Source organism: Haliotis asinina, chromosome 2, assembly GCF_037392515.1.
Source record: "Haliotis asinina isolate JCU_RB_2024 chromosome 2, JCU_Hal_asi_v2, whole genome shotgun sequence".
Lineage (NCBI taxonomy): Eukaryota > Metazoa > Mollusca > Gastropoda > Lepetellida > Haliotidae > Haliotis > Haliotis asinina.
The window spans coordinates 2,823,547-2,836,867 of record NC_090281.1 but is presented as its reverse complement, the minus strand read 5'-3'; the positions used below and the strand labels follow the sequence as shown (position 1 = coordinate 2,836,867).

Below are 13,321 nucleotides of genomic sequence, written 5' to 3'. Positions count from 1 at the left end.
ACAACAATACACAGTGTTCCACAGAGGAGTTTCAAAGTGATCCATGATGTTATAGCTTACATACAACAATACACAGTGTTCCACAGAGGAGTTTCAAAGTGATCCATGATGTTATAGCTTACATACAACAGTACACAGTGTTCCACAGAGGATTTTCAAAGTGATCCATGATGTTATAGCTTACATACAACAATACACAGTGTTCCACAGAGGATTTTCAAAGTGATCCATGATGTTATAGCTTACATACAACAATACACAGTGTTCCACAGAGGAGTTTCAAAGTGATCCATGATGTTATAGCTTACATACAACAATACACAGTGTTCCACAGAGGATTTTCAAAGTGATCCATGATGTTATAGCTTACATACAACAATACACAGTGTTCCACAAATGAGTTTATTGGTCAGCTGACTAGATACAGGCTGTGTGAGGAGGCTGTCCTACCAATGAATACAACACTACGAGACCAGTGCTGTGAGGTCCTGCTATTTAGCACCTATCTAAACTACAACGCTTAAATACATATCACTGGAACGGAAGCTGACAAAAGCAATAAACTTGACTCATTCCTCTGAAACACTCAGTAATGTTGTGCAAACACAGAATATATAGTAGCATGTGTTTTACTAGCAATCTGAATACACACAACTGTTGTTATGCACAACATGTATATTTGGGTGAAATAGTAGACAAATAAAACAACTTTATTGATATAACAACAGGTCTAGTGATGCATCAATAGTTTTAGCACAACTTCTGCAGTAATTTATCTGAGAGCTTTTCATTTATGCTTTTGTGTGGTCATAAATGTGCACCAAACTTCGCACCCAAGTTAAAACCGATCCAAATTTTGGAGTGCATTGTAGGAACAGAATTCTTGAGTCCTTTGCAATTGGTTACCTAGCAATGTCCTACATAAAGTTTCTACAAAGCAAAACCATAACGTTTTTAAATATTCTTTCCTATTTAATTAATGACACAAAATAACATGAGAACATTCAGAAACATTCAGCTCATCATTCATTTAAAACTTCTAATATATCTACTTATCATGCATTTCATCATTTTCAATCTGACTAACCATTAAGGATCCTATGGACTGAACCATAAAACTAGATAAACTACTGAAGAGAAGTTGAAGACCACCACATTTCATATATAACCATATTTAATCAAGTCATTACAGATTACCCATGGTGTGTGAAACCAGTTTGGTGGTTTAGCTTGTTTTGAGTAGCATAAACCACTGCAGAAGCAAAAAGGGGCTCACATGCAAAAAAAGGGTGTAAATGTATCACAAATCACAGTTAAGCATTGGAAGAACAGGGTGCAACACTGAAACTATCAGCAGATGACAACCGCAGCATCGAGCTGCAGGCTACACAACTATTACATTGGGTACAAGCTAAGATACGAAGACTGCCTATCACAAATATAGTACAAAAGTTCTGAAGAAAACACTTACAAAAGGTGGGACTCCCAGTCTTTCTCAGAGTGCAACAAATCTGATGAATAAGGTTTTACAATGTCTTGTCTTTATCACAGCAGGGAACACTAAGTATGGGCTTAAAAAATACTTCTCAAAAAAAACCAACCAACATATTTTTTCTTACGACACTACAAACAAAAGGTAACTATGATAGCACGGTAGTATCCAATGATACTTTACATTATATTGTCTAGTGGAAGGTTATTATTACCGGGACATGTGAAAACATCAGACTCTTCTTTGAGAAAAGCGAACTCTACTCCTAGGTTACACCTCTCAGGAAGTCCTGGTCACTGTCAGGACATCCTTACTTACTGAAGGTTTGCTGTTCCAGGATACATGTGGGTGATCTAAAGCAGGTATGTACCGGGACAGAATTACACTCAAATCTATGTAGCATGACACTTCCTCTTTGTGTTAGCTTGATGAAGGGAAGCAGCGAAATGGGAGTCATTTACCTTGTCAATCTGGGAATGAAAACTGCAACCACTGGATCCTGACACGTAAGGGGCATAACCCACTACAGCAAGCTGAAGCAGGTTACATCATGTGACCACCCAGATACACATGTGAAAAACAGCAATAATGACATCAATAATTACACTGTAGTGAACACCTAGCTGTAAGAGTCATGGGCATGCACACTGAGACATTCAACCATGACTTCCTTCAAGTCATGACATTATACATTCACAGTACTTGCCACTGTATAATGATTAATGATAAATACACACAAACAATACATCTCCACATCAGTGAAATAGAGGAAGATCAATGGTGCTACAGAGAAACAGCAACACAAGTACTCCATCACCTGAACAGATGGTGGTATTGGTGGTAAACCACATCAAGAAATGAGGTATTAACAATGTCCATGTTGATGGTGTCTGATGTCCACCACCAACATAAGATAGACTCAAGCAGGAACACATACACCCATGATTTTCCCCATTTATTATCTCTCCATTCTATCATCATAAACACTATAGAGCTGTACACCTTCCCTTGTGAAAGCAATGGAAGGCTCTACAACACATGCAGGAAGTTACCATGCATAAAACACACACCTTGCAACATGAAAATCTGAGATCCAGAATTACAATGAATTTCCATGCATACCCATTGTCATAATGGGTCAATGCATTAAAACACATCCAGCTTTTCACAACAACAGAAATATAAACATGAATAATCAAAACCATTCAACACTTTTTCCAAAAGCCTGGTTGACAGGCTTCATTTGCTCAAACTAGACAAAAATAATATCCTTTCTTCTCAATATCTTTCTTATCCACAAATCATTATATTAAAATTTTGAAAATCTGACAAAAAGCAGAAATACTTTCATGTACATTTCAGAAAATGTTGAAAACTTAAGTTGATTCTGTTACTACACCAGAAGCGAGCCCACAACACCAGCTAATCATTACAGCTATCACTCAGTCATTGATTGTGTTCAGTCAGCAGTGGCTTGACCAGGTGGGACATGAGTGATATCACATGTTCACCTTTACTCTGGTCATGTGTTCTACTTAAGCCTTCCATCTCATCCACAAATCCAGTCACAACAAGCAATAAAGTTAAATGAAACATTTACAAACACTCATAAATACATAAACAAAAAGCAAATCACAGTATCAAAATGTCTCCATCCAACATTTAGATACATGCTGATGCTGAGACAGGCAGCATGTTGGCTACAGCAGGGTACCATCAGTCAACTTGTGTGAAACATATTACACATTGATTAATGAATCAAGGAAATCAAATAGTCTCAAAGCATTCCATTGTAACTGTTCCCAAAGCCATCTATCAAGTCGCCTGTACAAGATATTTGAAGACAATATTTATCAAAATATCTACACTTAAAGAGTGTTGCCATGGTTTCATGTGCTGTGAAATTTTGCCACTTTTGTCACAGTGAGTAATGCCATAATTACAACATGTATTGCCACAGAAGCAGCATGTGCTGTGAATATATTAAGCATTTCTTATATATATTTCTTTCAAATGAACATAGGGTTCAAGAAATTATTCCCTACAAAAAAACCATGAAACCATCTTTAAGTTCAAGAGGAACAGTGTTGTGACAGTGATGAAATCAATATAAACATAGCATGGTTAGTATGAAATATTTAGCAAATTAGCTCTTGCTATCACTGTCCTTTCAGATGATAAATAATTAAACATAAATGCTATAAATAACATAATGATTACTTTATATTTTTACATTCTAATAATTTAACAGCGTGCCCAGTTGTGGTCAGATTAATTTTCTGCGCAGCACAGTTGGAGAAGGTGACAGGTAATTTGTATTGCTGGTTACTCATTTATCCAAGATGACACAATACTTTACACATATTCATACTTAATGAAGCAGGTAGAATGTGCACTCAGACTATAAGACAGGCTTAACATAGAGGTTGTCATTCACACAGATTATATAAGGTCAACACTTGCAAGTACTGATGGCACCCATTTACAATTTGAGACCACGTTTATCTTATGGAATATTCTACCATATACTTTGCAGGTGGTTGGCTGGTATTTTGTCAAAACTTGCTACCATAGCTCTAAGCTATGAATATTCACAATCACGGTGTAATGAACTGAGGCAAGAATGAACACTGTCAATATCAGTTATAGTAATATAATATATATAGTAATATCAGACAGAGACAACGATAATACAACAAATCAAACATAGAAGAATAAAAAGAATAAAATGCCATGAATTCAAAGGCATAAACAGTGTCACAGTGAGATAAGTACATTGGCCTAACATGGAGAACATAGGAGTGTTGGAGCAAAGCCTTAGTGACGGGCTTCACAGTGAGAGGAATCAGATGTATCCAGACTTCAATCAACTGTCCAAGTGAGCATGTGTTTAACTCTGTATTGAACAGTATTTCAGTTTCATCAGGGCAGCGCATCTTCCCTGTGTTTGGAAACGCGAGAGTAATGCACCACTTTGGCGACATCCACACTTGTAGTACTAATGACTGAGTGACTATGGTTTACGACTTTTAGCCATATTCCAGCAAACTGGGTCTTCAGTCTGACGAGCCAGTGCTCTAACCACTAGGCTACACCACTATCCCTCTACTACTGGAGGCAACATCACACAAATGTAAATGAAGAAGAACTTTGGGCATCGATACATCAAATTTGGCACGATACAGGTATTATAAATTTCCTCTTAAGGACAAATATCACTATATGTCAGATGTATATTAGGACTGGTTGACTTAACTTGATTGGTCAATCAGATATTTTAACTCAATATCCTTTAAATACAAACTCTCACTCCTTTCTCCATTCTTCCTAATCTACAGAATGACAGCGATTACAACTTATGTTCTAAACAAAAAAACTTAACTATGTCCACATACAATATATGAGCACTGTCATCTAACATGTTTTTGAATTAAATTAATTCTTTTGGGTTTGAGTTAACAAATCAATAAATCAATAAATATGTCTCTGTATACAGCACATAACAGATTCATGCATATTATTGGACATGCATTGCCTTTACTTAAAAACTAACATGTCAAACCTGTATGTAATCCATATGTGACATCAATTTCAACCATGTACATGATGAAGTCTTTTTATTGAGATGAATTCTTTGTGTGTGTCCATGACAGGGTGTACAGGAATATGCAAGGTGAACTGTCTTGTATGGTTCAATCACTGCCATCTTTAACCCCTTCAGAGTATCTTGATGAATCTCCGTATCGAACCTCCATTCTGATATCAAACATACCCTGGACCTATTTTCCTCTGTTGCTTTGCTCTGGGTTCAGTTTCAACGACACAACTCCAATTACAGATGTAGAATCAAATTACAATGTTCTCCCATGATTAAAAGAAGTGACATCACAAGTCCATATTTCCTAGGTTTCAGTAAAACATCGTTCCCTGCCAAACAATCATTCATAACAGCATTGATTCATCTAAATAAATCAAAAGCTCACTTGGGAAGGATTGTGTAATCTTGAGGCAGATCTGCAGAAACTAAGTAATGTCTTTTGATTGGTTGTTGATGTGAAGCTCCTGAGTAGAAGGAATTCACTAGATAGGCAATAAGGAGCTGGAACCAGGGAAGTCATTTCTCACATGACAACAAGGAAACAAGTCAAGGGTAGGATTCATTACAAAATGAAAATGTACGTTGAGGATCACAGCTTTGTGTTGATGGCATCAACTTCAAGACACTGCAAGAAAGTTCTCAATATCATGAATGCAAGAAAGACGGTAATACGAAAAGTATGACATGACATGAAAATAAGGGGTTTATATGTCCAATGTGTCTCATGTGCCTGCATGGCTACTGTACTGGAATATGGTAGATAGTTAGTGCAATAGTCAACTCAGATCCACGACTTTCATATAACGTCATCTACGTGCAGACGACAATACCGGATAGCATGTCAGATAGTATTTCACACAATAAGTGTACACGTTACACATGGACATGTAACAAAGATAGTTACCACAGCACATGGATGTGCTGTGTATGAACTGCATATCAATGATACCACCATGGATACACAAAACGAGAGATTATCACCATGGATACACAAAAGTATTCATACAAAAGTTATCACCATTAGTATGAGATAGTATATCCTCTCACCATGAACACAAGTCAACTGTATCACCATGGACACACAAAAGTAGATCTATGTTATCGTCATGGATACACAAATGTAGATCTATACTATCACCATGGATACATAAAGTATACATTATCATCATGGTAACATCAAAAGTGTTTTCACAGGTTTCAAAAGAACCATGAGTCTCAACAACTAGTCCTTCATCCATTTCATCACAACACTCATAAATCAATTTGTACCTATGATAAATAGGTAAACAGTTCAGTCTGGGGCACTTAACTTACTGTCATGGGTGATGACTGACACAATGTGTTACCAGGTCCTGATTAAAATGATGACAAAACACAAACTGTATGCTGTATGGCCACTGGTGAACAAAACAACACTTCACCATGGTGGCACCGTGATACAAGGGGAGGTAACTGTGCAGTCAACACCAAGTGAAGAAGCTGCTCTTCAGTGACTTCTGATAGAGGTGGAGATGTCAGACACATTTAATCAGCTTGAACATCAGGCTAGTTAAGATAACAGTTTGAAAGGTGTTGTTGATTTGAATATTGATACAATTTATTTGTAATTATTTTACACCTACCAGACCATTTGATATACAAGAATATTTTTGATGACATGTTTCCACAACACTGTTCACATGAGACAACTGTTGAGGAAGCTATGAATATTACATTAACTGTAACATATGAATATCTAGAAACAGATTTGCACAAAATATGTCAAACTCCAGACCCTGAAACACAGCTGATGACAAATTATCAGGATCTGTATGACTCCTTATGAAACACTGTCCTTGACCTTTCAGTTTAACTGGCAGGAAGTGCCCAGCTGACAACTGTACGATCAGCACTAGTTGTGAGGAAAGCAAGTTGCGAGGGATGCCAGCGACACTGGATGACCTTGTCTCTGTGCTCAGCAACGACTACACTCGGAAGGGGTCGGAAGAGGTCACCTGAAACAAGGCATTGGCTGGTGAACACACAGATAATACGTGTTCAAAACATAACACAACTACCAACAACAGTGGAAATGGCAGTTCAGAAAGAAAAGCTATTTCCCACAACACTGTTATCATAGACAATGCTCAATCATCAAATGCTTGTAAAAGAGAGTGTAAAGGAAAAACACTGATCACGTTCAAATACATTCAAACCTGATGAAACAGAACTGTAAGATAATCATGACAACATCAATAACACAAGTCTGTATTGTTCTACAGCAATATTTCAACATGACAACAAGGACACCAGGTATTCATATTTCGCACCCAAATAGGGAACAGAACCAAGACTTTTGATGTGACTAGTGATTACATATACCAACAGGCTACCAGTTATCCCTACTGTTGTTAATCCTGTGTGTGTTAGGATGTTACCTGTTTCATAAAGAAATCTTTACATTAGACTGCTCACCTGTCACACTTCAGGAATACACTCTGTGCCAAGAGTCATCAACCAGCCATGAACTCCACATCATTTCAGTGACACATGAATATATTTCAATACCCCACATATATGAGGGTATGAAATCAGCCTCCTATAGCTCATTCATGAAATAATTACTTAAGGATATTGGATCATCCGGATCGTTCAGATACAATATATATTCATGAATACAGCTATGCTTTATTTTAATGGTATAGGAGTGGGATGTTTCAGTTTCTTTTAAAAACTACTTCCATAAACATTTAATTGATCATCATTAGTCTTTTGCACAGTATTTCCATCCACACCTCAAGGGAATCAGTGTTCGGGACACAAGTAATTATGTCGGACCACTACATCTGATTAAGGATCCTTATACAGAGTTGTGGAAAATGGGCTCCAAAAGCTTTAGTTATCAAGTATCAAAACAACACATTCCAACTTATTATTCATGTAACTCCGGAATGACTCAGGAAGCAGTGAAGTTTCTTGGCTGTCTGACTGAACATATGGCACACAAGTGTGGCACTGTACACCTGGTGCCCACACAAACACACTGGTACCTGATGTACCCAGTCCTTTGACTATAGTCACAGTCAGCACATACACCTTTGTTTACATGTCTCTTTGGTAAGTATCCCCACAGCCAACAAACTTGGAACTAGGTTAGTGTAAGCAGACTATCTCCCTTGTATGGCTACTTGTGCAGCTAATCCAAGCATGCGTATCACTGTCCCAGGGTTAGTCATTGAACCTTGACCCCAACATTTGCATAGCACCAGCCCCCACATAGCTCAAAGCAGATGACATGTTATTTAACAACAGAGGTGAATCAATAATTCCTTACCATGTCTCAATGCAAAATATTGTTTTAAACGATAGGTTTAGCAATTGTGTAACACATTTGTCAACACTAATACACTGTAATATTATGAAAGTTTGTTGACACAGACCAAGCACATCACTAAAGATATAAACATTACCTGAACAAAATATGTAATCAAACAGGATTCTCTAAACATGACTGATCAAGCTTGGTCATCCATTAAATAAATGCTCAGAGGGGTGGGGCCTTGCACCATTGCCAATGGGAAGTAACTGCCTAAATATGCTCAAGGGGAAATAATGAGCATAACAGGTGATCTAATTCCCAACACATGATCAGGGGGAGGTAACTCCCTACACATACTTAAGAGAAATATTTACAGGTGATCTAATTCCCAACACATGATCAGGGGGAGGTAACTCCCTACACATACTTAAGAGAAATATTTACAGGTGATCTAATTCCCAACACATGATCAGGGGGAGGTAACTCCCTACACATACTTAAGAGAAATATTTACAGGTGATCTAATTCCCAACACATGATCAGGGGGAGGTAACTCCCTACACATACTTAAGAGAAATATTTACAGGTGATCTAATTCCCAGCACATGATCAGGGGGAGGTAACTCCCTACACATACTTAAGAGAAATATTTACAGGTGATCTAATTCCCAACAAATGATCAGGGTGAAATCTACTCCCAACAATCCCCAGGGGGAGGTAATTCCAAATATATCCACAGTGATGTAATTCCCAAAACAGAAACTCCTTCCCTCCATCATGACTGTCACCAATGTGGAAACAATCATTACAAGAACGTGAAATCTTTTCTTGTAATACCAACTGACACTTTTGTATCTGTCTTGAGAATTGTCACCTTGGTGAAGTTGGAAAAGGCTTATGACTGACCTTTTTTCACAAGCTGAACTTATGCTATTTTTTTAGATATTAGGTTCAAGATTGCACGTAAGCTACCAAGCTCCTTTCAACATTATCAACTTCTCTTCAACTGCTAAATACATATTACAACAGGCATCTTGTTTGTTAACTGTTGACGTAAGGACAGGTGGTCTGTCCCACTTGTGGAAGATGCATCTATTACCCAGGGTAGACAACCCCTGACATATGCCTGGGGCAGTAACTTCTGACCTATCGAGCATACGTCTCAATCATACACAGTCCCCACAAAAAGCTGGTTATGACTGTCTCTTGAGCTAACCAGGAATCGCCTGTGAACCACAACTTGTTAACTCTCATCTTGCCATTTCTGTGACAATTATTTGGTCAAGAATTACTGAAGATGACAACCATGTCAGACAAACAGACAGTGTCCTTTACAAATTGAGATTAAACCTACCTTAACTAAAGCCAGTTTAGACCGTTAGGCACCAGTGTTGTTTTGTTATCAACTACACACTACATCTTTCTGAAAAAGTCACTACACTATCATCCAACAATGTTACATTACTTCTAGCAACACCCTATAACAACCACTGCTACTATGCCAAAACCTTGTGAGTTGAGAACCCCATCTGAATTTTGGCACTACCGGGTGGGCATGTTTTCTTCATAACAAGGGAATTCACCAATGGGGACATGGGGATTTGATGTGGTAATTTCATATTGTAGGCATGGGAACATTAACCAATCAGAACAGCAGTAGTATTTGTTGCAGAGTATACATGTTGCAGCATAAAAAGCAAAACAGAAGCCACACATGCCTTGCAGACAGAGGCCCAGACTACAGATGGTTCATACTGCATGAACCAATAAATACACTGATGTTCCCTCCCAAGCCTGTGTTAATATGACAAGTAGGATTTAACTGCTGATCCACTCAAAAGATCAAGATGGATTACATAATAAACTTGTAAACTAAAACAGTGATGTTGCAATGGTATTAGATCATAGATTTTACTGAAGCTGAATTGTCAAGTACTAAACAGAAACAGTAAACATGTTAGCACCAGAACATATGGATCAGGTATTCTGATTGTTTCCTGGCCTACAGAGAATGGTTAGGGTTAGGATTAGTTGTATGGAAATTAGCAGTATACATACTCTCTCCTCCTTCAGTGGAACCAGCTAAAGATGCATAAAATACTCAATATCACACACATAACTGGGAATATTAGACACTAAACACCAATGACATGGGTGAATAATCAATAACGTTACACAGGGTCATGCCATGGTAGTTTGGGGATGATGGCTAACAGTCATGCAGAAACATTCAAACAAAAATCTGTATACTGAAATGAAATTAAATGAAATCAAAACTACTACTAGCGACACGCAAGTAAATGATTCAATGGGGATCTGTTTAAGATTCTAATCTAGAGATGACACAAATATACATTCTCCCCCAAAAAGCTAAGGATCATGAATTCTTTAAGAAAGAGTTTTTGATATTACGCACTCAGCCTCCTCAACAAGAGAGACATCCCAAATATAGGCATGATCCTTACCTTCTTCTGGTCAATATACATCAGTGTAAAGGCTGTGCCTTGAACACAGAGCCCTAGATCAGTTTCTGTAGGGTTTGGGGGCAAATAACAGGACACCTGGTATTCAGTCATACCCAAAGGAATTGTGACCAAATGCCCACTTCAAATTCAACATAGGTTACTGACCATTAAATTCGGGAAAAGACAAAATGATCTGCTTGTTCTCCCTGCATTACTGTATAAAGTCAATATCCACTAAAATTCATTTTCAAGGTTCATTTAAATCTCTGCATCCTCAGTATGTTTCATAAATCATCATGGCACAATCTTTACTATCAAGGACACTTGCCCCATGCTACAAGGTCAAATTCTGGAACATACCATGAAGGTCGGTGAGTACAACCCGGCCATCGTAGGAACCAGAGAGAAGGTAATAGGCATTCATGGAGAAGCGTGCTGATCGGCACTCGCTGGTGTGTGGCTTGAATGTCTGGACCACCTTGGCTCCTCGGATATCATACAGCATGGCCACCCCATCCTCATGTCCCGATGCCAATAGGCGGCCTGAAGGGTCCACACACACTGAGGCAAATGGACTGCCTGTAACGGAATACACATATGTCTATATCTGCTGATAAACATATATATTTATCACAGTGGCTTTCACATAATTGAGAAGACCAGCAAATACATTCAACAATCTGTGGCTCATTTTCTGAAGCAAGCTTAACTAAGGTTAACCTTAACTCCCATTCTATAACATAGCCCTTAGGTTTGTGAATGGAGGCCCCCACCAGTAACATTGGATCCAATACATAGCAACCAAGTCACAGTGACTTTTTCTCCAATTTACTATTCTCAGACAAAAAGCATGAAGTACCAATCAGTACTAACTCCTTTCCCAACATAGATAGAAGCCCACTTCCCTTGCTGTCTGTAGACACACACCCTTGCCTTCCAATAGACTCTACATGTACCAAGGTCCCTACCTGTCTGGCTGGCCACTACAGTAATGGCAGTGGATGCCCGCAGGTCCCAGAAACGAGCCGTCTTGTCTTGCGATCCACTCACAAACATACATCCTCCCCACGTGTGCAGAGCGTACACATGACCTGAACAATACAACAGGTGTATTAGTAACTGTCCCTCCCCAGGTGTGCAGAGCATACACATGACCTGAACAATACAACAGGTGTATTAGTAGGTATGGATTCCATAATTTGATGAAAATCACAAAACATAATACTAGGATTAAGATAATAACATATTTCCATACAACATGTTAATATGATATAATTCTTTTTAGATTCTCTCCTGTTTTGATCAGTTTGAACTAAGGACAGAAATTGTCTGTAATGACAAATAACCTGCATGTAAGATGGTTCCACAATCAAATCTAAACATTCTTAACATTAAACAGATGACAGATGTCAGAATTATTACATTTCACATCTACTTGTTTTTTTTAAGATTTTTTCTGACAAGGACGTAACCCACCTGTGTGTCCTGTCATGGCTCTGATTGGTGTCCCTGTCTCGCAGTCAGACGCGTAGATCTTACAGTCACCTGCACCTCCGCTGATGAGCAGTGACGATCTGTTGGTTGTGTCCTGCATGAACACCAAGTCACGGATGGTGCCGTCATGGAAAGATAACTCCAGTTCTGCTCCTGAAACCCCAGTATACATGGTGGATACGACATCATGACAAGTGAAGTAGGTAGGGGAGAGAACTCAGTATGTGGATGTTGTTTATGTGTATCAAGTTTGTCTGTAATATCAAGGGTGTCTGTGAGTGATTCAAAGCTGTCAGTCTATCAATGCTGTCTGCTATACTAAAGTTGTCTGTGACATCAAGGCTATCTGTGAGTGACATCAAGGCTGTCTGAGTGACATCAAGGCTATCTGTGAGTGACATCAAGGCTATCTGTGAGTGGCATCAAGGATGTCTGTGAGTGACATCAAGGCAGTTTTGAGTGAATACAAGACTGTCAGTCTTTGAGTGATATCAAGGCTTCCTGTGAGAAACCATTCTAAATGAGTTCACGGCAGCCTGTAAATTACAGAGATCAGGATTGATATATAGGAACAATCCGTGGTTTCTGGATGAAGACAGAAAGGCATGGGCATATGACAGGAAATAAATACTTCACTATCTCCTGTGAGACTAATCCCTACCATCTGGCTTAGCTACATCTGTGTTGAAGCGCATCAACTTGATGGTCTTGTCATTTGAACCGGTGGCGATTAGGTCCCCCAGTGGGTTCCAGGCTGCACAGTAGATGGAGCCTTTGTGATGCCGGATGCTCTTGTGGACCACAGCTGTCTCCTGGGTCACGTGATCCTCTCTAAAACAAGACACTGCTATTTAGTGCAATCACATAAAACACATTGTTTTATCATATAAAAAAACTTTCTTAACATTCACAAGAAAACTAACTGTGGATGTTGTCTTCTTCAGAGTCTCCTGTATTGATGTATTCTTCCTAAG

At 38.6% G+C, this 13,321-nt stretch overlaps 1 protein-coding gene across 7 annotated transcripts in view; it reads right to left on the bottom strand.

The window, feature by feature from the left end:
* Positions 1-388: 388 nt before the first annotated feature.
* LOC137273121 (WD repeat-containing protein 47-like) overlaps positions 389-13,321 on the bottom strand; it is a 47,312-nt gene continuing 34,379 nt past the window's right edge. For 5 of the 7 annotated variants that reach the window (XM_067805583.1, XM_067805586.1, XM_067805588.1 and 2 more), the window contains 6 exons: positions 13,009-13,178; positions 12,330-12,500; positions 11,822-11,944; positions 11,214-11,432; positions 10,447-10,470; positions 389-7,084 (listed from right to left, as the gene is read on the bottom strand). In XM_067805583.1, the coding sequence (XP_067661684.1) occupies positions 6,939-7,084; positions 10,447-10,470; positions 11,214-11,432; positions 11,822-11,944; positions 12,330-12,500; positions 13,009-13,178 (853 nt within the window). In that variant the 3' untranslated portion in view covers positions 389-6,938. The remainder of the gene's footprint in view (positions 7,085-10,446; positions 10,471-11,213; positions 11,433-11,821; positions 11,945-12,329; positions 12,501-13,008; positions 13,179-13,321) is intronic. The other 2 variants (XM_067805584.1, XM_067805587.1) reach the window with 1 other exon arrangement.